At 40.6% G+C, this 26,845-nt stretch overlaps 1 protein-coding gene and 1 long non-coding RNA gene across 10 annotated transcripts in view; one reads left to right on the forward strand and one right to left on the reverse strand.

The window, feature by feature from the left end:
• Nucleotides 1–2,345: 2,345 nt before the first annotated feature.
• Nucleotides 2,346–6,414, reverse strand: LOC120100733 (uncharacterized). The gene is made up of 2 exons (XR_005500717.2): nucleotides 6,303–6,414; nucleotides 2,346–3,303 (listed from the first exon to the last, which is right to left on the reverse strand). It is a non-coding gene; the product is annotated as an uncharacterized LOC120100733 (long non-coding RNA).
• Nucleotides 6,124–26,845, forward strand: part of Fyb1 (FYN binding protein 1) — a 148,526-nt gene continuing 127,804 nt past the window's right edge. For 8 of the 9 annotated variants that reach the window (XR_010063635.1, XR_010063636.1, XR_005500334.2 and 5 more), the window contains exon 1: nucleotides 6,124–6,250. Coding sequence is in view for 4 of the 9 variants with exons in the window: in XM_006232019.5 (XP_006232081.1) it covers nucleotides 6,248–6,250 (3 nt within the window). In the remaining 5 variants the exon portion in view is untranslated. Of the gene's footprint in view, nucleotides 6,251–18,477; nucleotides 18,603–26,845 lie in introns of those variants that run through there. The other variant, XM_039102837.1, reaches the window with a different exon arrangement.

Genomic DNA, 26,845 nt, shown 5'->3' on the forward strand with positions numbered 1-26,845 from the left:
TTGTTTACTTACAGAAGTTCTTTATATAGTATGGATACTAATCCCTTGTCAGGTATTTGGTTTCTAAATGTTATTTCCCATTCTGGAGTTCCCTTTTATATATTTTTTTCTTTTGTTGACTGAGATGTTGATGACATATCTAAGAAGTTATTGGACCTAGAAGCCAGTGTTATCAGAATCCAGGGGTTTTTTTCTAAGTGTTTTATAACTAAATTAGTTCTGACATTTAGGTCTTTACTATATTCCAGTTTTATCAGATACAGTATCAAGCTCCAGTCTATTCTTTTGCAGGTGATATCAAATCCTTCTAGTATCATTCATTGATTTGATAATTTTTCCCAAAACATATGATAGCATAAAGTTAATAACCCAAGAATAGATTAAAGAAAAGAGAGTCAGAATGACATTGAACTGCTTGAAAATCAGGTTCTAATAATTTGGGATTCAAAGATGCATTATAGGTTCTCCTAGTATCATTAGGTAAAAATCACAGACTTCCAAAACAACCCATAAGAATGCATCAGTGCTGTATGTAGAGAAGTGGCTCAGTAACTAAGAACACTGTCTTCATACACAGGGGAACTGGGTTGGATTCCTAGCACCCACATGGCAGCTCACAAATATTTGTAACTCCAGGTATAAGGTTCCAATGCCTTTTCTGCATTCTCTGGGCACTGACCACACCCACACATGGTACATGGACATGCATGCACGCAAAACAATCATACATATAAAATAATAGAAAATTTTAAAACAGAATGCACTGGGGGTATAAAGGTAAGCATAGTTGCCTTCCAAAATGTACCACATAATTAAATATAGAAATATCCCCTTCTGACCTCCAGGAAGAGTGTCAGCAGGCTCTACCTGTGCATGGGTAAGTTAATAGCAGGTTGCTATTATGTATGCAGAGAGGCTTCCTGCCTGGTGGCTCCCACATTGAGTACAAATGGAGAAATGGGGTGAGTCTAAGGTACAGAGAGTGTATGTGGGACGAAATGAGGAGAATGTCTTAAGGGAAAAAGTAAAATCTAGAGATTTTACTATATTGAAACAAAATACTATTTCATTCTTTTACTGTATTGAAAGTAAATGATTCCTGTTTCTGAATCTTAATATAAGACTAAGAAAATAAACATACCCCCTCTTATAGTCTCTTGGTCTGTAAAATCACAAAGCAGTCCTGCAAATGATCCTTCCTGTTGGCAAAGAAACTTGGGGAAAGGAAGGAGGAAGGAGGAAAGGGGGAGAGGGAGGAGAGGAAGAAGAGTTGAGGGAGGGGAAGAAGAGGAGGGAGGACAGAAGAGGACAATGCAAAAATCTACTTTTCTTCATGTGGGATGTATTCTCTCTTCTGCCCACTGAAGCAGGAGTTACCATTTCCCAGTCAGCAAAGACAGAGCCCTCGCCTCCAAAGGTGTGCATATCAGTTCATTTCTTCAACTGGGTAAAGGACACAAAATTATGACAGAGAGATTGCTCCTGGGTTGCATCTCTAAGAATAGACATGGACCCACAAAGTAAGAAACAAAGGAGGCAACAGAACCACAGAGATTCAAGTCCCCAAATATCCCCAAGGGAAGGAGAAGACCTGAGTTAGAAACCCAACAGCAAAACCACAGAACATGGGATTCAAGGGTAAACTGTGGCCTTTGTCTTTTTGCTCGCCGTGTCAGTTGGGATGATGAAAGACTGTTTAGAATCTGGGTTGCTCTTCCACAGGTCTGCTATAGCATGGTTATAGTACAGACTGTAAACGGTCACCGGGTTCACCTTGGAGGGACAGCTGTTCCTTGCTCTTCCAACTGAAGCATATTAAAAACTCTCCTCTGGCCAAAGGGTGAAGTTCATTTGTCATTGAAAGCCAATACAATTCTTTCTTCCAGATCCTTGATGTTCTAATAGATTTTTAGACTTATTTTTTCTATTTTATGCACATAAGTGTTTTGTCTGCATGTAAGTCTGCATACCACATGCCTGCCAGGTGCTCTTGGAGATCAGAAGGGGTGCCAGATCCCCAGGAACTGGACATACTGATGGTTGTGAGTAGCCATGTGGAGGCTGGCCCTAAGTCCTCTGTAAAAGCAACAATTGCCCTTCACTGCTGAGCCATCTCTCCAGCCCCTGAACAGTTTTACTTTTATTGTTTTCAATTATAAATATGTGAGAGCACATGTGGGCATGTTCACAGGCATGTGTCTGTGGAGGTCAAATGCTCCAGACTCCCCTGGAGGCCTAGTTATAGGTGTTGTAAGTCACCCTACATGGGTGCTAGAAACCAATCTCGGGTCCTCTGAAAAAGCAACAGTCACTTTTACCTGCTCAGCATGACTCCAGTTCCCAGATTCTTTTTTTTTTTTTTTTTTTTTTGTTCTTTTTTTTCCGGAGCTGGGGACCGAACCCAGGCCACTGAGCTAAATCCCCAACCCCCAGTTCCCAGATTCTTGATGTTCTAAAATACAGTTGCTTTCCTAAAAATTAGAAAGAACGGGGGAAAACAACAACAACAAAACAGACTCAAAAAAGTAAAAAGAGAACAGGCCTAATTAAGGAAGTGTGCACTCTTCCATACCCAACTTCCTTAACCACGGCTCTTCTGGCTTTCAGTCTTCCTGGTTGTTCCATATCTGGCCTTAGAATACCCGTGAACTCCTATGACTCTGCTTCAGGACTCTCAGTTGCCCTTTGCTGGCGCAGTCCAAATGCATGTGAATGAAAAAAGACACAAGCTTATAAAATAAGGGTTTTAGTTGACATTGCTGGTGGGGTGGGGGTGGGGTGGGGAGTCGGGTCACTAACCAAGCCTGATTTTGATTCAGCATTGCATCAACACCAAAGAGCAACAGTGCACCCTTCTCAGTGTATGGTTCTGTTTTAGCTGAGCATACTCCCACAATGGGCTTTGTGGGAGGGCATACGCACGCAGTCTTAACATACAAAGCCATGTGCTCTCTTCATCAGATTTAAAAAAAAGAACCTGTGAGCCCAAACAGGTCTCTTTAAGAAACTAATTTATGATCTGGGGCTGGGGGTAGGGCAGAGTGTGAAAATTAATTCTCATGGAAAGAGGTGAGAATCTGGTGAGCAGCCTAAGCCAACCCATGTGACGTCACTGGCAAGCCATAAAAGAAATGCAGTGAAAAAGCATCATCTGGGGGACTGCAGCAAGTAGCCGGGGGTGGGGGGGGTGGGGGGGCGTGGAGTGAATGTCCGAAGAGGCTTCCAGGAAGAGGTGACAACCGCCATCCTATGCTCTCTCCTCAGATCTTCCATCCAGGCCTATCAGTGTTGGGCACCATGCTCCTTTGATGATACAATTGGTGAAATGTTAAGAGTGTTTTGAAAACATGATCACTAGTGTTACTTAAATTTTGTCACTGCTTCTCCTTCCTCTACTTGTAGATTGACTTTTCCTTTTTACATTCAATTGGTTTCTTTTCCCAGCCCAATATGCCTATATGCCTCACCATTTCCATGTGGTTACTATGGCAACCACTGGAGCTGCAGCGGGCTCATTTCTCCTTTGCCTGAACAAAAAAAAAAAAAAAAAAAAGTATTTCCTGCAATGCAAATAGGAAAAGGGAGTACCTATCCCACGGTTTGAAGAATTATCTACACTTTGCATTCCCTGAGTGACTCCTCTCTGCCCGGAAAACGGGTGCTTTGAGAGCTCAAGCTTAAATGCAACTTTGTCTTTTGAAGATGATCCCATGACATGGATGTGCATCTCTAGTGCCTTTGTGCATTTCTTGCTTCATCATTTCACTCAGGGTCTGATGGATTTAACTAACTTCACAGGAAATATGGTTTGCAAGCTATGATGCTTCACTTATCTCCTAAAATTCCAAAAACTAAAAATAGAAACATAGTGGATTTTTAGAGTTGGGAAATGCAACACTTTGCCTTTCCTGTCTTAGCCAAAGTGTCTTAAAACTTCAGTAGCAACCCCCATTTCCGAGCACCCAGGGACTAAACCAGCAACCAAAGAGTACACATGGAAGGACCCAGGGCTCCAGCCCCATATATAGCAGAGGATGGCCTTGTCTGGCATCGGTGGGAGGAGAGGCCCTTGGTCCTGTGAAGGCTTGATGCCCCAATATAGGGGAATGCCAGGGCAGGGAGGCAGGAGGGAGGGGGAAGCACCCTCATGGAGGCAGAGGATGGGGGTGGTGGGATAGCAGGTTTCTGGAGGGAAAACCGGGAAAGGGGATAAGATTTGAAATGTAAATAAAAAACATCCAATTTTTAAAAATGTTTTTTGTTTGACTTAATCAGAGAAAAAAGTCTATAGTGGGCATTTCGGAGGTGGGGGGACCTTCAGTAGCAACGGAAATGGACCTCAGCCTGCATTTAGAGATAAGCACAGGTTCAAATGGAAGTCACATAACTGAAATGACAGTGCTTGTCTCACTGGCTAAATGTTTAACAAGTGATTGCTACATTTCATTCAGTTTGGAGTATAGAGGGAATGGTGAACTAAGAATAAGCCACCCTGTAGCACATGGTGAAAATTCCTCCAAGAGCTTTGAACTCACTGGGAGATTTAAAGAAGTCCTGATACCTAGGTTCCACCCAAGAGAGCTTGGTTTAGAGGCTGAGGTGAAGTTTGCATAGTTACATGTTTTAAAAGCTTCCCACATGAGTCTGGTATGTAGCCTAACTTGGGACTACTGTTTTCAACTCTAACCAGTACCTGCACTGTGACAATGTCCATTCCATCCGATTTTCTGATAGTTCCATCCCAATGTCTTTGTGTCCAAATGTGTCACATCTAAAAGCCTGTGTTCCAGAACTCTGCTTGGCCCTGAGGGTCCTCCTACATTCATGAGCTGTTTATTGAGTATTAGAGACCTTGAAATTTCCAGTTGCTGGTGACCCTCCTAGATTAGGACCACACCTTAAGCTCCACCCCTTTTTATAAAGTCTAAAGATGGTAGAGCAATCATCAGACTCCATTGTACCCCTTGACCTGACTTCCCAGTTGTGCCTTGCTCTCTTGCTTCAACAATGATGCTATCTCTATTTCTAATCACTGGTTCTTAGAAATATTTTCACTTTTAAGAAATAACAGGGAACATATTTTCTCTTTTAGGTTTGATTTTGTATGGACATAGTAGTGACTAAAGTTAGCTCAGGGTCCAGGGCAGAAACTTGGTGACCCTGTGCTAAATAAACGCCCCAGGACCTAACCACAAAGCTAGAGCCCTGTAGCCAAGTGCTCAGAGTGCAGCTGGCTATACTGTGGAACCGAAAATGACCTTTGCCCTTAAACTCACTTTGATTACAAACTTTACACTCAAAATAAATGGGCTAAATACATATTAGCCCATATAAGCATATTAGGATTTATTTAGAGTGGCTGATTGGGGTGGATGAGCTCTGAGATAAAATCCTGTGAATTATAGCTAGTTCAGAATATATTTGCACTGTGAGCCTTGGAAGTGTTCGACACTAGCCAGCAATACTAACAATTAGCAAGCACATTCACTGCGTTTTCTGAATAAAATGAATGGCATTCTGTGATAAGCTTAATGAATATTTCTGCCACTTCAATTCCAGGGCATGGGTTCTAATATATTAAAGTTGTTGATTAAATGCTCAGGATCCTTTTACTCTTTATAATTTTATAGTTATTTTTCACTCAAGTGATATGTCTTTGGGTTTGAAATCTTAGAAACCAAGAGTGCAGAACAAAGCAATAATTACTTGTTGTACCTCCAGTCAAGTCAATCCCTACTAATATTTTAATGTGGGTCCTTCATAGATGGGTGGATGGATGGATAGATGGGTAATAGATTAATAGATATGGATAGATGGATAGAAGGATGATTGATAGATATATGATGATAGATGATTGATAGGTAGATGATAGATAGATGTAGTCAGATAATAAATATTTGCACTCACATATATCAAAAAATAGAGGCTTTTAAATAAAGCCAAAGTTAGTAACACTGAAAGTTCAGTATTCAGATAGTTTTTCAATTTGGTATTAATCTTTCAGCCCTCAAAGCTTCATCTATCCCTTCTCAACTACAACAAAGAGAAACAAGGTCAGTCATACAATGTTCCTGGACTGAGATAAAATGCAAATAGGGCCCTTCCATATCAATGTGTGAAGGCTGGTTAGACCACACTGCTCAGAAAAGGAAGTAGGCTCTTCACAGTTAACTTGCACATTCACTGCCGGACTCACAGCATCTGCGGGGTCACAGAGTGCAAGGCGTATCGGTTCTTTCCAATAAACATGGTAAGTCACGGATTTTTATGGCTCTCTCTTGTCTCCGGGCAAGCACACTTACCTTCTATACTGGGGAAGAGGGGGCCCATGCCCAAGTTCTCACTGCCTTTGGAACTGGCACATGCCCACTGTTGTTCTTGTGTTGAGGAAGCTGCTGTGTCTGCTATGCCCTTTGAGATCGAGGCTTTGGAAGTTCCCTTTTCAGATTCTAGCTGTCAGAAGGGAGGAAAGTATCTGCCTCACAGAAAGGAAAGTTGGATTCTTTGTCTTTGACACTGAACAGGGTTGCATGACAAAGTAGTGGCATAGTCCTTCACGGTCCCTGGGTGAGTACTTTAGTTCTCAAAGATCCCAGTGTTGGGCAGCTTTGCTGCTGAGGGTTTGACAACGTGGGGGTTTTGGAAAAGGAGTTATTTTGTTTATTTTAATTGAGCAAAGAAAACAAAACTCAAGTAAACCCAAACCTTAGGGACAGGCTGTGTTCCCAAAGTTAATTGAAAGTCATTATTTGGAGCACATTAAAATAGTGAGTGGGTTCCCAGGTGTACCACAAAAAACTAGCTTAACCTGTAATGTCACCGAGCTACACTAACATTCTGCCCCACGGTTTGCCCATCCTTTACCTATGAAGAATTAACTTCCCTGAACTGTGTGGGATTTTGCTCCCTGATTCAGGAAGAGAACTGTTTTTGGTTTTTGGTTTTGGGTTTTTTTTTTTTTTAATCTCATAACCATCTCTGCATACCACCCACCAACGACTGGGAATGAGCCATCCCTTCTCTTGATACAGAGAGACAGTCACTTCCTTTGGTGGTGGCCACCGAGAAGACAGCCTCTGAGAGACTGCGATGCCCACAATTGCTGTAATGGGGGAAAGCAGAGGGTTCCTCCAGAACTGTTTGAGGCAGGATTAAGAAAGTGTAGAGGTCAGAGAGTATAACCTTGCACTGGAGGGAAGAGCAGGAAGAGAGATGAGTGAGAGTTGCAGAGTCATAGGGGAGGGAGCTCACAGTAGCTGAAGAAATGGAGCCCCACAGCCCTCCCCGCAGCTATGTACGTCCGAGGTGTCATCACTGTGCAGCCTCTTCACACTGAGCCTCTGGGGTCCGGGATTCTTAGAAAACGGTTTGACTTAGGTGCTGATAGTTTCCTCAAAACTAAAGTAGGACACTAAGGTTTACAGTGACTTACAGGGTATGGATTTCTAAAGGGGAACAACGTGACAATTAGGGAAAGGAAAAGAAACTTAACCGACTGTCTCTTTCATCAGAACTGTCATTTTCTTACTGTAGAAGTAACACATCTTAGCTCAAGAGCTTCTTGGAAGTATAGATCTATAAAAATGAGACAATAAAGAAATCCAAAGGGACAGTCTGTAAATTTATATCTATTTTTTCTAGATTTTCATCCGTTTAAATACATATTTTATAAGTATAATTTTCTGTGCTATTATAATAGATAAAGCCATTCCCCATTGCATTTTAATTTAAAATAACTTGCCTAACACCTATGTTATAATGTCATCCTTAGTGATGGAGCATTTTAAACAATTATGTGGTTGGTATCAATAATTTATCTTAATCATTTTCATATGATTAGAGATTTCTGGTATTTTTTTCGTCTTATTTCTATTTCCCTCTCTCTTCCTCTAGACTAGGACAATTGAACATTTCAGTTGGTTTATTTCATTTCCTCCCTTTTCCTTACTGTGATATAAGAAAGACCATCATAGCATCAATGATTTTCCATTGACAAAATTACCATAAAATGACAAGGTGGCAAAAGAACGCAACACATTTAATTAAGACTTCCAATACCAATTCTCTTCTTGATGATACATCTAAAGTTTGCCTCTTGAGGGCAGCATAAGTAACACCCCCTGCAGTGTGGTATATGTGTGCGTCTACGTTTGTACATACACATACCTGTCTGCAGATTATGATTAGTCTTTATCTCTCCCCAGAATTACCTTTCACAGACTATAACAGGAAGACTCTTTCTTCTTGAAAGATACATATACATATGTACATACATATGTACATACATACATACATACATACATACATACATACATACATACATACATAATCTGCATTTACCGCTTTTCATAGGTTAACTTTACTTTCCAGTCTTAATGCTTTTCTATAAGTCGCTTAAGCTCCAGGCTTCTTTCTCCATCTAGTGATGCCAGCACTGGAAGCAATTTTCCTACTGGGCTCATGAGCCCAGGAAAGTGTCATTATAAAAGCAGCTACCAAGGCACAGACACATGGCAGACACTGGGGAGGGTTGGATTCCTTCCTTCCAACCCCCAATACATAGATTCTGAAGAAGAGAGAGACACTCTCAAGGAGTGTGGGATGTTGGCAGTTAACACTGGTGAGCCAGAGACACAAGTTATTTAAATTGTATAATAGCTCTTAGGGCATTGGCTGCCTGCATTCGTTTTTGTCCTTGTTGCAGTGCTAAGGAACAACTTAAGGAGAGTAGCCTTATTTTGGATGATCGTTTAAGGAGATGTAGCCCATTATGTTAGAGAAGGTTTGGTGGTAGGAACAGCTCTTGCCCCCGGCAACAGAGGTGTGAAGCTGCTGCTCAGATCTCCGTAGAGCAGGAAGCAGAGCACTTTGGCTGGAGTTGAGGCTGGTGTATAACCCATAAGACCTACCCACACACACACACCAGTAACCCACTTCCTCCGGCTGGGCCTTACCTCCTGCAGGTTACCCACTGTCTTTCTGAGTCTTAGTTCACTCAGCTATAAAATGCACATTGGCAGTATAATGGGTTAGACGGAAAAGGCCTCCCATTCTCGAACCTTCCAGGCTTGGATTCATGAGGTAGTTCTGGGAAATTGTGGTACCTTCAGGGGTGGGGCCTAGCTGGAGGAAGTAGGTTAGTGGTATGTAACACAGCTATTAAATATTGGAATTGAGATATGAACACAAGTCTGTCTGTTCTCAAAGCTTGGGTTTTTCTAGATTTTGTAATATCCTAAAAGGCAGTTCCACGGGAAATAAAAGCCCAGGACTGTCTCTTGGAGTTGCAGGGGAATTCTTCACAAAGATAATCTTTATCCAAACAAGGAATCCATATCCGTACCTGCTTCTATCCTGAGTGCCATGAAAACATTCTGTTTTCCGAGTACTAACCAGGAAAGTATGTCAGGTGTCCTTGGGATCGGACACTGAAAGGGCGGGTCCCTGGCATTGTGTTCCTTTGCCCCCAGAATTCAGAGGCAGAGTTGAACTGATTAAGTGTCTCTTAGCCTCATCCCTCCCCTCCCCCAAGCTCTTCTACTCACTTACCACATATGGTATCCCAAGTGGTTACTGGGAAATCTGCCTTCTACTGTCCTCTCCCGACAACCTCCAGGCAAGGAAACTGCAGAGATGTGTGAAGGAAGCACAAAAGCACTTTGTGCTATGAAGGCAAATATATGAGATTTCTAGATAGGTGGGCTCTACAAGCTCATGACCACTGAGCAAGGGGTGCTGGGATCCAGGCTCAGTTTCCTTATTCCTTCATAAGGGATCTTGACCTGAACCCTCTGGAGCAGCCCTGTAAGCTACAGATCTAGCCTAAACTGTCTCTGATGTCGTCCCTTATAATATTATGGAACTTAAGACTGAAAGGATTGCACGGAGTAGGCAATTTTACCATTCTAAAGAGAAATAATAGGATGATACCTTTCCACATGAGAAGTACTTTCGGGAATGCCCAATTTATAAAACCCACTGGAGAACAGAGAAGCAGATATTCTGATAATGTGCAATGTTTTTCAAGTGCTCATAAGTGTGCTGAAATATATTTTATACATACGTTTTGAAGAGTGAGTAATGAAGTAAAGGTTATAATTGGGTCCTTGGCATGTTTTACTCTTTACATTTAGCCTCTGTCAACATAGAAACTGTAACTAATGAAATATGTTTGAGGTGTGTTAGCGCTCATCCATCCATCAAAGATTAGCTAAGCCATTTCTCCACATCTGGGCTCTGCTAGCCCAGCAGACAACATGTGAATAGCACAGATAGGGTCTTTTCCCCCAAAAGCCTTCATTCACTGATTGTTTCCCAGACTGGTGTACCTCAAGATCCACAGGAAGGCTAAGAGTGGGGCCTGAGAATTTGCATTATCTCCCTGTTGCAACTGAGGAAGCCACTAGACCATACTTAGAGAGCCATTGCTCTTTGGGAGGGAACAATCACCAAGAAAACATGCAGCACCCTAATCCCTAAGGGAGATAATCAAGGAGCCGATTTAGAAAACAGAGGGAGACCGTCTCTGTAGACAGGATCTGAAGACACTGAGCAGAGGTTTAAGACAGAGCTTGTTCTCCACTCTGCCTGCACCCTGAACCCTTGAGGCAGCTTCTGAAGCTCCATAACCCTCCCCAAAACCAGTGACATGGGAACTGAGGTGGAGCCTAGTGAAAAGAACTTGGCATGGGAGATCGGGCTCAAAAATTCCAGTTGAAGAAACCATAGATGCGAAAAAAAATTATAAAGCAGGATTCAGTAGCTTGGGTCTCAAAGACCATGAGAGAGGGAGAGAGGGAGAGAGGGAAAAAGGGAGAGAGGGAGGGAGAGAGAGAGAGAGAGAGAGAGAGAGAGAGAGAGAGAGAGAGAGAGAGAGAGATGACCGAGAGTGACAAGCTATGGTTAGGGAATAGGCCAAAGTCACGTGATTACTGGACCTTGAAGGCTGCCCACTTTATTTTGACTACTTTAATAAAATGCCTTAACTGCATGGTTATAGACAACATAAATGTGCATGCACCTCATAGTTTGGGAGGTTGTAAAGTCCAAAATCAGGTCTAAGTATGACAGGGTTCTAGTGAGAGCCCCCATCCAGGCTGTCAGACTGCCAAGCTTCCTACTGTGTACTCCTATGGTAGAAGAGGCAAACAAGCTCACTTGGCCTCTTTCATGAGTATGAATGTGGAGCCATCGTGCATAAACACCTCCTTGATGTCCTACCTAATACCATGCTTGAGGACAGTGGTTCTCAATCTTTCTAACACTGTGGCCCTTTAATACAGTTCCTCATGCAGTGATGGTTCCCCAAGCACAAAATGATCTCATTGCTACTTCAAAAATGCAATTTTGCTACTGTTATTAATCATAACATACATAACGGATACCCAGGGTATCTGAGATGCAACTCCCAAAGAGGTCTCCCCACAGGCTGAGAACTGCTGCTTTAGGGGCTAAGCTATCTGCAAGCGAATTTTTAAGGACACAATCCTTCTGGTCATAGAAATTGATTTTACAGTTGTACACAAGAGTCACTGTAGCCTTCCAAGTCAAAGATCTGGTGCTGTGTGCTGATTCATGTTTTGAGTGGGGCTTCTTCTAAACTGATGCGCATCCTTTGGATAGCCTTGATCTTGGCTTAATGCCTAAATATCATCAGTCCCCCCACCCCATTCCTCAAAGTGTCCCCGCACACCCCCAGTCTTAGATATCACCAAATTAAAGAAGAAGTGTACAGGTTCTGAGGTTTAGGAATGGCTCTGAAAACAATCCAGTGAGTAAGGTGAGGGACTATAATGGAGACCCAGTTGGAAGATGATGCTCCAAGAACATCAGAGCTAGAAAAGGTTCCCGTGAGGACTCTACTCCAAGCTCCCTGCATTTCATAGTAATCCAAGGATGTGAAAACATAAAGATTCTTGTGTAACACCAGGCACGTTTTAAGCCAAGGATGAACATTTCCATCTCTGAGTGACATCTTATTTTGCCAGTGTGTGTGGCATGAAGTAAGGGTTGCCTCTGGGAGCACAGGCTGGGAGCACAGGCTGGGAGCACAGGCTGGGAGCACAGGCTGAGACACACTGAATTTGTTCTGAAGTGAATGGGTGTGGTCCTCCAGTTCTTGGTTTGGTAACTGCACTATCACTTCCCCAGTGCTTGGATGGGCATCCTGTTTGACCTTTGTTTCTTCTGTGTCCTCCTATTAAATATAACACCATAAAAGATAGGAGTCCGTGTCTGTAACCCCAGTAATGGAGATGTAGAACCAGGACATGAATTCGAGGCCTCCTAGGGCCCCATAGTGAGACTCTATCTCAAAATTAGATAAATATATTAAATACGTACTTCATTTAATAATATAACAAATATCCCTTTTCTCACCTGCTATATTAGTGCATATTAGCACTTCGACAGCCCCTTAATAAGTGGAATTTTGCTTTTTGCCCCCTTTTGGTTCTGAGTCTTTCCTTCCCTCTATAGAGGAATGCCTGATTTGAAAGTAGCATTTGGCCTTCACGGTCATGTTTTTATACTTTCGTTTCATCTATGGGTACTTACAAAATAGCATATGATATCTATTTAGAATCTTTAATGTAACACTGTTTCGGTTTTCAATGGTTTTTAAGGTTTTCTCTCTTTTCCGTGTATTGTTACCGTGTTAACACGTGGTCATCACGTTGAGGCAGCGGGCCCGCCCACTGAACAGATGTAGAGTTCAATTACAATCACTTCGTCGATTACCGGGCGCTTCGTTTCTTGCCACAATTTTCAACTTCCAAATTTTCAAAACTGGTGTAAGGGTGTACACTCTCTTACTCTGCTCTTACGCACTCTCTTTTTCGGCTGGTTCGCTGAGTTTTCTTATCTACTTCAGGTTCTAGTCTTGGGTAAGCTGTGCGAAGTTTATCCTCTCAATAACTGACTTCCTGCTCACTTTCATTTCGCTATCTCTTTTCATACAGATATTTTAAAATATTTTAAATGATGCTTATTTACTTATGTGTGCTTGGACGGGAGGGGTATGCACAGACCAGAGCAGGCATGTGCAGTTCAAAGGGCAAACTTATGGAAATGGCTCTCTCCTTTCACCTTGTGGACCGCATAAGTGTAACTCAGGTAGTCAGGCTTGTCAACAAGCACATTTGCTAAGCCGTCATGCTGGTCAGGCATTTAAATTTTTTTTCTCGGAGCTGGGGACTGAACCCAGGGCCTTGCGCTTCCTAGGCAAGCGCTCTACCACTGAGCTAAATCCCCAACCCCGCATTTAAATTTTTAATGCTGTCGAATTTTACAGACATTTGCTATCATTTCTGGTTTTGATGTGATTTTAAAGAAGTTATTCCTTACCACTAAATATTAAAGCCATTTCTTAGTTTTTCCTTGAATGTGTTTTCTTAAAGATTTAATATGGACACTTAAATCTTTAAGCATCAGGATTTTGTTTACATTTGTGACCTGAGGTGGGCATCTGATATGTTTTCATATGGATAACTAAGTGATTTTACATTTTATATATGTGTGTGTATTATATATTATACATATATATGCATATAGAACATATATAAGAATATCTCTATGTATGTATGTGTATCAATGTATAAATATTACATGTGTATTATACACATATGTGGTATGTATACATACATAAATATACACATACATATACACATGCACATACACATACATATACATCATATACACATACACATACAATACACATACATATACGCTAGCCTCATCCTTACAAAACTCCACTTGCCTCTGTCTCATGAGTGTGAGGTTTGTATGTGATAACACACCTGCTCCTTTATTGATTTCACTCCTGTCCTCTTTCTCTTGTATCATGCAAAAGCCCATTCCCCACACAGGTGAAACTCCTGACTCGATGTAGTCATAAAACCAAATGTTTATCAGTCTTCTATATCATATGCTCCTGTTCTAGGCTCCTGTATCTTGTATCTTCTTACACACACACACACACACACACACACACACACACACGAAATTTTTGAATACTGTCTAACAATTTGTCACTGTTCTATTGCTATGAAGAGACACCATCGCTACAGAAACTGTTATAAAAGGAAGCATTTAATTGGGGCTTGCTTACAGTCATAGAGGGTTAGTCTATTATCATCATGGTGGGGAGCATGGCATCAGGCAGGCAGACGTGCAAGGCTGTGGAGCTGAAAGCCTGATCCACAGGCAGCAGGAGGAAAGAGACACTGATCCTGGGTGGACTTTGGAAACTTCAAAGCCCACTTCCAATGACCCACATCCTCCAACAAGACTATACCTCCTCCAACAAGACCACACCTCCTCCAACAAGACCATACCTCCTTCAACAAGACCACACCTCCAAGACCACACCTCCTCCAACAAGACCACACCTCCTCCAAGGCCATACCTCTTCCAACAAGACCACACCTCCTCCAACAAGACCACACCTCCTCCAAGGCCATACCTCCTCCAACAAGACCACACATCCTCCAACAAGACCACACCTCCTCCAGCAAGACCACACCTCCTCCAACAAGACCATACTTCCTCCAACAAGACCACACATCCTCCAACAAGACCACACCTCCTCCAAGGCCATACCTCCTCCAACAAGACCACACCTCCTCCAACAAGACCATATCTCCTCCAACAAGACCATATCTCCTCCAACAAGGCCACACCTCCTCCAACAAGGCAACATCTCCTAATCCTTCCAAACAGCTCGTTTACTGGAGATCAAGAGAGCAAATATATGAGCTTATGGGGGCCACTCCTTTTCAAACTATCACAATTTCTAAAATTAGTCAGTATTTCCATTATTACCCTTCTAAACACAGTAAGGGTCTTAACACAATAGGATTATTACCCTCTTTACCACAATCTTCCAACCCAATTGCAAGTTATTAAAATTCCTAGTTAGAGAAGATTAACATCACTTTCACTTATAGACAACCCTAATAGAGTAAGTGACATGGTATGTTTCTGTCAGACACAGCAAAAATAGAGGAACATGTGCTCCCATCCCATGCATGCTGGGTTCCGACAGAGAAGTGACAATTTGGAAAGAGTATGATGTTAAATACTAAAATGTATACATGGCCTTCATTTGACTGAATCAGCTATATTTTAATCTCTTAAATGAAAATTTACCTGAATTCAAATATTCTAAAATGAAGAGTCACTTTGCCTCAGCACTTTGCAGACTTACTCGAATGGCTTCTGATTTCAGGGGCTACAGAACGGGACAGAGAGGTCAATGCCAGGTGTCTTCCTCTATTCTTTCTTTAATTTTTTTGGAGGCAAGGTCTCTCACTGAACTTAGAACCATTCGATTATAATGCTGCCCAGTGAGCCCCATGATCCTCCTCTCCACCACCCAGTACTAAAATTGGAGCATCCTCTTACCCGGATTTTTACAAGGTTGCTGGGGCTCTGAACTCTGGTCCTCATGAATGTGCAACAAGTACTTGACCCTTTGAGCCACCTCTCTGATGGCTTTGATAGCTTCTGACTTCCATTGTCACCAACATAATGTGCTTTTGAGACTGCCATCCCCTGTAGTGAATTCTACCTTTCTCTCTGAGGAGCTTGTCATCAGGTTTAGCATCTTTAGTGTGGTGTAGAGAGATGCAAACTTATTTTTTATCTATACCTATATATTGGCTAGCCTGATCCAAAGCAACCACTTTCTTTTATTCTAAAAAACTCCAGTATTTCCTCCTTCCCAAGTTTTATTTCAATCTTCTTATCCAGAGTTCCTTCTATAGAAACCCTGTCTCAACTTTTCCTAAATGATTCCAATGGCTCCTTTAAATTCTGTATTCCTTTTTGTCTCTGGATGGATCCTATATTAACTTACCAGCTTCGTCTTCTAGTTCACTCATTCTTGCCCCAACTGTCTTCCAGGGTGACCAGCATTTCCAATTTTCCAGCACTTTCTCAATGTCTTAGTTAGGGTTACTGCTGCCGTGACCAAAGCATTCAGATTACACTTCTGTGTCACTGTTCATCATAGGAAGTCAGGACACGAACTCAAAGAGGGCAGGAACCTGGAGGCAGGAGCTGATGCAGAGGGCATGGAGGGATGGTGCTTACTGGCTTGCTTCCATGACTTTGCTTCAGCCTGATTTCTTAGAGAACCCAGGACCTCCAGCCCAGGGATAGCACCACACACCATGGGCTGGGCCGTCTCCCAGCAATCACTAGGAAAATGCCTTACAGCTGGGTCTTATGGGGACATTTTCTCAATAAAGTTCCCTCCTTTCAGATAAGTCTACCTTGTGAAAGGCTGGCATAAATCTTGCCAGGACACTCAGTTTGAGCACTAACATCACAGGCCTTTGGAGCATCAGCTCAATTCAAATGAAGACAGTCGTTTACCTTACCTATGTCCAGTAAAAGTTTTATCCCTCTATTGAGTCTTTGTAGCAAGAATGAGCATTCCATTTCCATTTAAAATTTGTCATTTTTCTTAACTGTACATTCTTGCTAATATCTGCTTACTTTTATTCAAACATTCTTTGAGTATTATTATATTTCTCAACAGAACTCATAAAGTCATTTCTAAGCTGCTACTTTAAATTTAATCTAGGGTAAGCACACATTTTGTTTATTCATTTACTTACACATCTGATATATTTATTTGAGACAGGGTCTCACTACATAGCTCTGTCTGACCTGGAATTTGCTATGAAAAATGGATAGGCCTAGAACTCACAGAGGTCTACCTTACTCTGCCTTCAGAGTATGGGGATTGAAGACATGCGCCGCCACACCCAGATTAAACCTATGTTTTAGTTGTTGATTTTCTTGGGTTCTGTTTCCTGAAAATGGCTTGATTCCTGCCTCTGAAAATGTTGTACTGTAGACAAATTTTTGATGAAGTTTTATTGATACATGTTGGTAGTTATTGTCTGTATTCTTCTGTATGCTTAGTGTAACATCACCCTCATTGGCTCTGTGCTTAGCTTACTTCTTTAGGACTCCAAAATAGAGTCAGATCCATAGTGACAGGAAGACAAAACTGCTCAGAATGACTTTAGACATTTAGCCCCTTACACTGCTAAATTTATGGTTCTCTGTTCTTGAGTAAAAGAAGGTCTGGATTAATGGTCCTCAGCCTGGCTGCACATTTGAACTATCTGATAAATTTTAAAACAACAGCTGCTCCAGACTCAGACCCAGACCCAGACCCAGAAAGTCTCATGTTTTCCTAGTAGTACAAGTACTTTTGTTTTAATTCCCCAAATCAGAGAAACACCCAAAGTTTGCTTTAGTTTGTCATTTACTGCTTCGTTTCATTTTACAGGAAAGATCCCCACTCATACCAGTGTCCAGAATTCTAAGCAAAAGCTCTTAACTATTTGTGAAAAATGGTTTTTAAACGATACATCCTAGGACTGGCTTTATGTGTATAAATCTCAATTCTCTGTTCACTGTTAGTTCTGTGACTTTGGACAATGCAAGATTTTTATGATTCAGTTTCCCCATATGTAAAATGAATAAATCATCATAAATTATTATACTACTGAATAGGGATATTATAAAGAATATATAATTTATAAGTGAATGCCTTTAAAAGGTGCCTGACATGAGCAAATGCATTGCAAAACTATATAAAAGTATTTACTTGCAGGTTAAAAAATGCAAAGAACCCACAAAATAGGACAAAGTCAAAATGTTAGAGGCAGAGGGATTTTAAAGAGGTCAAAGAACCTTGTCTCTTCATATATAGAGGAAAAAAGGGGGGAGGGAGAGTTTTGCCTATTAAAATGTTCTTTTAAAACACCAAAAAATAAACTTTTGCTCACAAAAATTCTCAGGACCTTGTCACGTGTCTTAATCTCAGTTATGTAATTCTAAAAGCCCGAGTTGAGACTTTCTATTCTTCTTGGTGTTCAGCTACAAATACTGATAAGCCAGCAATAAATTCAATCCTTATGTAAATCCTGGCAGAGAGTAAAAGCAGCAGAGCTGAAATAAACATGGGCTCAACTTGATTTATGACAGACGTTGAGATGAAAGAATTCCAGTGAAATCTACTAAGAACAGCCTAGACCTTTGGAGGGTTACGGTGCATGAATACATTTTGATTTGCCAGGGTGTGAAAGTAGCCCATTGAACTTGTTGCAATGCTATTCACTACAAAAAAAAAAAAAAAAAAAAGAGGGGGGAGGGATCGTTGAGCTTATCACAAGAGGACATTCATCCGAGAGAAACTAATTTTATCACATGTACCCATAACCGCATGAGGCAGCGTTTCGCAGTAAAGTTTTTCTGTGGCAGGACACAGCTACCCCAACAAAGCAGGCCCAAAGGAGGCAGATTGTCAGATTAGTCACCTAGGAGGTGGGGAGGGTGACTCAGGGAGTTTCCAAAGCGTGTTTAATCCCAGAAATGACCATGAGGGAGGAACTGCTGTAATTGCTAACTTCTAAGCAGAGTTCACCTGAAGTTACTGAGCGAGCGCGCCCATTGCAGGTGGCTCCATTCTCAGAAGGAAGAGTCACCTAACCTGGACAAGCGCTGTTAAATTGATAAGCAGAACAAGGCAGGAGGGAGGGACTTACATCCCTGTTTGTCCGGCTGCTCTTCCTTTCCACTTGGTAAGTCCCTCTATTTCATTTGCTGTTCACTCTCCCTGCAAATAGGCAGTAGGCTCATTGGGATCGGAGGCCGGACCCACCCTTTGACCAGTGAGGAACAGGTTTCTCTTTTTCTTGGGTTTATCACATGCAAGTTGTCACACTAGACCTGGGAGGGTGACACCTTCTTGGCCAAAGACACTTGCAAAAACTGGAAACTAACACATCTTGGCAATTGTGATTACTTACTGTTTTCATTGTTAAGATCTATATTTAACTACATGGCAATGAATAGCGTATTCATAGGTGTCTGTAATGAACATTTCTGCTTCGCAATATACACTGTTTGCTATTCTAAAAATACACTTAAAAGCACTCAACCCACAATGAAGAAACAGGAGAGATGCTGGATAAAGAGATGCTGGGGCTCCTGAAAACTAAGAAGTCAATGGAGAAGCCTCGCCTCCATCACCAATCCTTAGCTCTCCCATGCTGAGAATTCTGTTCCCCCTTTTGTGCCTCGCTGGCAACCGGACTGATCAGTCTCCATCATCAAACCTGAGTACGGATTGGATGGTACACGGTCCATTCTTCAAGTCCCATATTAGTTCCTGAAAACAATGGTTCTGATACCTCCCATGCAGCTTCTGCTTCTGAATTTAATATTCTTTAGTGAACACAGTGAACAGTTCTGGAAATACAGAAAGAATCAGGGCAAGGTTTGGTGAACTTTGTGCCCTGAATAGGCTGCTGGTTTGGAATACATTTGATGTGGAAGTAGGAGTTGGAAATCAAATATATACCAGCCTCCTGGAAGGCTCTGGGCCAGCCTTGAGTGTATGTGTGGAAGGAATTCGGGGATGGTTTAAAGTCGGTGGTAAGGATGATATTGATGTGCACAACTGACTTTGGGGTGTGTCCACCTCCTCTAAGAGCTGAGTGAGGAACCAGGTCGGTTGGCCCAAACAGGAGAAAACCTCGAGAGCTGTGCAGTCTCGGTGGCAAATGTCCAGGAATTCAGCTTCCCTCTGAATAAAAATGCATGCATATGCTTGAAATGTTTTATAGTAAGATGTGGGGGAAAGTGGAAATGTCACACAGCCTTGGCAAAAGGCACTGTGCGTTTTACTTTATGCTCTACACTCTTAACCAACGCATCTGTACCTTTATCCACTAATGGGGAAAAAAAAAACAGTAATAAACCTTCTCCCCTCAAATTTGAAAATACAAACGTTTCATCATTTTCCACTCTTGTGAAAGTGGAGCGCGCAAGGATGACATGTTATTTTTCAGGAAATGAAAGTCCAAGTATCTATTAATATTTTAGTAAATGTTTTTAGTATTTAGTAAAGTATTTAGTAAATGTTTTTCTTTTTTTTTTGAGTTACAAGAAATCTGTAGTTAGAGGGTACTATAGCATAGGTAGTATATAACCACAACAATTTTAAACTACTTTAGAAATTAAATTATGACACTCTTTAATATCACCATATTTATTTAATATTCATTCAAAGGAGGTGCAGTGGATGATTATGTATTTCATTTTCTATAAAAGTCATATTCTATTTTAACCTAGTATATTTTTTCTTCCATATTTATTGTCAAGTACTTTTTTTTTAATTTTACAGGGGGAAAGGGGATAACATTTGAAATGTAAATACATAAAATATCCAAGAAAAATAAAACATCCAAGTAAATGCTTTCCCAAATGTCTCACTAGACAGCGTCCATGACATTCTATGAGTGCCACCCTGGCACTGCCTCCTTCCTCCCTCTCCCTTTCTGCCAGAGCAGGTGTGACACTTCCCCTAACACTTGGCAGCAGCAACTTGACTCCTTCATGAGAACGTTCACTGCCAGTTTGCCCACGCAATAGCTCTTGACTGCCTCCACCCTGTCTCCCTTCTCCAGCCGTGAAATTCTCACTAAGTGCTGCTAATATTTGTTTGGTTATGCAGCCTTACTTACGCTGGGATGACAGTGTATGTATTCGTTGGCCGACTCCTAATTTTGCAAAAGCCTAATCTAATTAAGGCAAAGCTGTGCTTCTAGGTTAATAAGCAATGGCACCATTTAAAACAAAATCCTCCCATTCCAGGTGGGAAAAGGGCATCCATGTCAATCAGTTTACGGGAAATGACAGGAAACGCTGAGAGCAAACTGAGAGCACTACACTTCTTGCGGGATAAAATAAAAGCCAACCCCATCCATAACCACGTGCTGATGCGGTTTTGCTTAGGCTTGGAAGCCTATGTCCCAGGTGCTTCTGATAAGCCAGAGGCTTGGCTTCTGATGAGCAGGGAAGGTTCTGAGTTCCCCAGATGGGTACTGGCAGTGTCTGTGGACATCCTTATCTCACAGGATAAGTGAGTTTTCATTCATTAAAAGGTGAGAAGAAACTCAAGGTTCATCGTGGAAAAGGGTCTGTGTCCGTCCACCTCAGGACACTTGTATCAGTACACTTTCTCGCATTAGAATGTTCTGATTGTATAGAAATATCTTATTTATTCTCCCTACACACTCCTATATGAGAATATCAGAGACCAGATTGACAGATAGGATAGTCTGGGGAATACAAAGTGTACATTCCTTTAGGAATTTTTTTTAACTCTTTCTTTTTCCTGTAAATACAGCATAGTCCTAAGATACAAAAGGTTCAAAACACTTTCATGCTTTCTAAAATTAGGAACACAGTAACAAACGAATCCTAACAAGTTATCAAACGCTTTCTTGATGCCAGGCACCATTACATTATGAAAGTTTCAATGCCTCGAATTCTCTCAGGTTGTTCCTGGAGACACGGTCATTGATCTGGAAAAGAGAGAGAATGGGTGTTTATGTGGGTTGTGTGTTGAGTAATTAGGAACTAGAACTATCCAAATCAGACTGCCCCTGAAAAGTATGGCTAAAGTATTTTACCCTGTTAGTTCTCTGAGGTAAGAAGAAACACCACTAACACAATGTACAGAACACAGAGAACCTGCTCATTTATGTTTATTCTTCCAGATGTCTCTCCGTGGGTGAGAGTAGGTTGATTAATGCAGTATTATTAGTGATTTGTGATAAGCTGACACTATAGAACCGTCTCTTAAGACATATGGTTTGGGAGAAATTTATGATAACTGGTTCTACTTCCTTGACTGTTCTGCATTTTTGTATATACTTAAAATATATCAAAAGTAATTTGAAAATACTGCTGTGGAAATACTACCTTACAGCATTAAAACAGTTGATCTTCGTCCATACAGAAACATTACTATATTTTGTTCATTTGTTTGTTTTGTTTTTGAGACAGGGTTTCTCTCTGTAGCCCTGGCTGTCCTGAAACTTACTCTATAGACCAGGCTGGCCTTGAACTCAAGAGATCATACTGCCTCTGCCTCTCAAGTGCTGGGATTAATCAGATAAGATTAATCAGATTTTATAAATGATGCTATCTTTCACTGCTTCTCATGTTGACTCACAACCATTCACGATTTGTTTCTTTGGTTTTTTGTTTGTTTATTTGTTTCCAGGTTTTTGATACAGGGTTTCTCTGTGTAGTCTTAGTGATCTCAGAACTCACTTTGTAGACCAGACTAGCCTTGAACTCCGATATCTGCTTGCCACCTCATCTCTGTTCACAGTCCTTGTACTCACTGTAACAGTCTATGGTGATACCAGTAGTTTTCTTAGATAGTTGTGGCTGCCAAAATTCTTCCAATTAGAAAAACTGAAATCATCGTGTCCATACATGATCATTATTTTTCATTACTTTAATTGTTTCCTTTCAACTAAAATCCAAGAGGTAATCAAAAAGATTAAATTTTGTTATTTTATGCATCTACAGACTGACAAGAAGAAATCTAGAATTTTTTCTATATTTATATGTCTCTCTATATTTATATCTTATGAATAAAACAATAAAAATTGCTTTAAATCAAATTCCTTTAGTTACTGTTGAATTGAGCTCTACTGAGCAATGCCCATGACTCCTTCCACTGCATTTACAGTTAGGGGAAACCTAAGTGATATTCTCATATCCAAAGTCTTCATTTTAGTTTAGTTCTGGTATTTTAGTTTACTAGGACACAGATTGAAAATCTAACACTTGCAGGGGGTTATAATAATTTATTTTAGTTGGTCTTCCATGCTACAATTGCTTTTAAAATCAATATATTTGTGGATAAATATTGTGGTCTGTGGTCTGTTGACTTTTTTCTTTTTTCTTTTTTCTTTTTTTTTTGGTTCTTTTTTCCGGAGCTGGGGACCGAACCCAGGGCCTTGCACTTCCTAGGCAAGCGCTCTGCCACTGAGCTAAATCCCCAACCCCTGTTGACTTTTTTCTAAACACTACATTCTATTTGGTATTATTCTAAATTTTGGAAGTAATTATGTGTGTGGATAAAACAGTACCCATTCACATTTTCTTACTTTAATTTTGTTAGTGTAAGATTATTACATATTATGGATTTTTGAGTCACTTAATTTCATGTCTGTATAATTGCTACACCTTTTTATTATTATAATATATAATGATGTACTATAACAATATATCCATTTTATGTAATATAATATATATACTATCTACTATCGTACTTCCTCTTTTTGTGCTTTTACATGTTTTTAATATCTTCTACATGTTTTTCTAAGTAAATTTGTTGACAGCATTTTTAAGTTCTGGCAAAGTTCTATGTGGGACTCCACTTCCATTATCTCAGCGTCAAACACGGCAGATTAGCATAGACAGTAAATGCTTCTATTTTAACTGTTGCTCAGAACAGAACCTGCCATTTTTTTACACTTTGTCCTTTAGAGATCGTTCCATCCACATAAGAGCATCTCTGGGTTCTCAAGGTGTTTTTCAGACCAGGGCATAGTCTAGCCAGAAAGCCCAGAGGAACTCCACCTGAGAACAAAGCCACGCCATAACTAAACTGTGTATCAGTTGCAGATGCATTCCAGTTGCTCCTGGAGTCCCAGTAGGTCCCAGGATGCAGGAGCTGTTATCGCTGTGATTCTATTTTGTCTGTCCTGTAAAGGGGTTAATCCCGGTGAAACTGACCTGTATACACATCATAAGCTCCACGTTTATGCTCCAATGTAAGCAACTTCTTCAGGGGCAATTTTTTACTTTCTTGAGAAGTACTTCCTATAAAACATGAGCCTAGTTTTGTCCACGTTGTTTCAAGATTTTAAAAAAGTTATAAGCAGATTGGCCTACATTTAGTGAGGTACATTCACCCAGTCTTCCTTCTTCTTGAGCTTCATTGGGTCTCTGAATTGTTTTTTGGGGGTATTCAGAACATTTGGGCTAATATCCACTTACCAGTGAGTGCATACCATGTGTGTTCTCTAGTGACTGGGTTACCTCACTCAGGATGATACTTTCTAATTCCATCCATTTCCCTAAAATTTTTCATGAAGTCATTGTTTTTAACAGCTGACTAGTACTCCGTTGTGTAAATGTACCACATTTTTGTATCCGTTCCTCTGTTGAAGGACATCTGGGTTCTTTCCAGCTTCTGGCTATTATAAATAAGGCTGCTATGCACATAGTGGAGCATGTGTCCTTGTTATATGTTGGAGCATCGTTTGGGTATATGCCCAGGAATGGTATAGCTGGGTCCTCGGGTAGTAGAATGTCCAATTTTCTGAGGAACCTCCAGACTGATTTCCAGAATGGTTGTACCACCTTGCAATCCCACCAGCAATGGAGGAGTGTTCCTCTTCCTCCACATCCTTGCCAGCATCTGCTGTCACCTGAGTTTTTGATCTTAGCCATTCTCACTGGTGTGAGGTGGAATCTCAGGGTTGTTTTGAATTGCATTTCCCTGATGACTAAGGATGTTGAACATTTCTTTAGGTGCTTCATGGCCATTTGATATTCCTCAGTTGAGAATTCTTTGTTTAACTCCATACCCAATTTTTAATAGGTTTATTTGGTTCTCTGGAGTCTAACTTCTTGAATTCTTTATATATATTGGATATTAGCCCTCTGTCGAATGGATGATTGGTAAAGATCTTTTCCCAATCTGTTGGTTACCATTTTGTCCTATTGACACTGTCCTTTGCCTTACAGAAGCTTTGCAATTTTATGAGGTCCCAATTGTTAATTCTTAATCTTAGAGCATAAACCACTGGTGTTCTGTTTAAGAATTTACCCCAGTGCCCATGTGTTTGACTCTTCCCCCTTTCTTTTCTATTAGTTTTAGTGTATCTCCTTTTATGTAGAGGTCCTTGATCCATTTGGACTTGAGCTTTGTATAAGGAGATAAGTATGAATCAATGTGGATTCTTCTACATGCTGACCTCCAGTTGAACCAGCACCATTTGTTGGAAATGCTGTCTTTTTTCCACTGGGTGGTTTTAGCTCCTTCGTCAAAGATCAAGTGACCATAGGTGTGTGGGTTCATTTATGGGTCTTCAATTCTATTCCATTGGTCTATCTGTCTGTCTCTGTACCAATACCATACAGATTTTATGACTATTGCTCTGTAATACAGCTTGAGGTCAGGGATGGTGATTCCTCCAGAAGTTCTTTTATTGTTGGGGATAGTTTTGGCTATCCTAGGGTTTTTGTTATTCCAAATCAATTTGCAAATTGCTCTTTCTAAATCTATGAAGAATTGAGTTGGAATTTTGATGGGGATTGCATTGAATCTATAGATTGTTTTCAGCAAGATGGACATTTTTACTATATTAACTCTGCTAATAACACGAGCATGGGAGATTTTTCCATCTTCTGAAATCTTCAATTTATTTCTTCAAGGACTTGAAATTCTTGTCATACAGTTCTTTTACTTGTTTGGTTAGAGTCACACCAAGATATTTTACATTATTTGTGACTATTGTAAGGGTGTCGTTTTTCCCTAATTTTGTTCTCAACCTGTTTATCCTTTGAGTAGAGGAAGGCTACTGATTTGTTTGAGTTAATTTTATACCCAGCCACTTTGCTGAAGTTGTTTATCAGGCTTAGTAGTTCTCTGGTGGAACTTTTAGGGTCAGTTAAGTATAGTATCATCATCTGCAAAAAGTGATATTTTGACCTCTTCCTTTCCAATTTGTATCCCTTTAACCTCCTATTGTCTAATTGCTCTGGTTAGGACTTCGAGTACTATACTGACTAGGTAGGGAGAGAGTGGGCACCTGTGTCTAGTCCCTGATTTTAATGTGATCACTTCAAGTTTCTCTCCATTTAGTTTGATGTTGGCTACTGGTTTACTGTATGTTGCTTTTACTATGTTTAGGTATGGGCCTTGAACTCCTGACCTTTCCAAGACTTTTACTATGAAGGGGTGTTGAATTTTGTCAAATGCTTTCTCAGCATCTAATGAGATGATCATATGGTTTATATCTTTGAGTTTGTTTGTATAGTGAATTATGTTGATGGATTTCCTTACATTAAACCATCCCTGCATCCCTGGGATGAAGCCTACTTGATCATGATGGATGATCATTTTGATGTATTCTTGGATTCTGTTTGCTGGATTTTATTTAGTATTTTGGCATTGATATGCATAAGGAAAATTGGTCTGAAGTTCTTTTTCCTTGGTAGGACATTGTGTGGTTTAGGTATAAGCATAATTGTGTCTTCATAGAACAAAGTAGGTAGCATACCTTCTGCTTCTATTTTGTGGAATAGTTTGAAGAGTATTGGTATTGGGTCTTCTTTGAAGGTCTGATAGAATTCGGCACAAAAAGCACCAGGTCCTGGGAAATTTTTGGTTGGGAGTCTTTGTTGTTGTTGTTGGTGGTGGTGGTAGTGGTTGGTTGGGAGTCTTTTAATGACTTCTTCTATTTCTTTAGAGGTTATGGGACTGTTAAGATGGTTTATCTGATTCTGATTAAACTTTGGTACCTGGTATCTGTCTAGAAAATTGTCTGTATCATCCAGATTTTCCAGTTTTGCTGAATATAGGCTTTGTAGTAGGATCTGATGTTTTTTTTTTTTTTAATTTCCTCAGTTTCTGTTGTTATATGTCCCTTTTCATTTCTGATTTTGTTAATTTGGATACATTCTCTGTACCCTCTAGTTAGTCTGGCTAAGGGTTTATCTATCTAGTTGATTTTATCAGAGAACCAGCTCCTGGTTTTCGGGATTCTTTGTATAGTTTTTTGTTTCTACTTGGTTGATTTCAGCCCTGAGTTTGATTATTTCCTGCCTTCTACTGCTATTGCATGATTTGCTTCTTTTTGTTCTAGAGCTTTCAGATGTGCTGTCAAGCTGTTAGTGTATGACCTCTCCAATTTCTTTTTGAGGCACTCAGAGCTATGAGTTTTCC

This window comes from Rattus norvegicus, chromosome 2 (assembly GCF_036323735.1).
Source record: "Rattus norvegicus strain BN/NHsdMcwi chromosome 2, GRCr8, whole genome shotgun sequence".
Taxonomy (NCBI): Eukaryota; Metazoa; Chordata; class Mammalia; order Rodentia; family Muridae; genus Rattus; species Rattus norvegicus.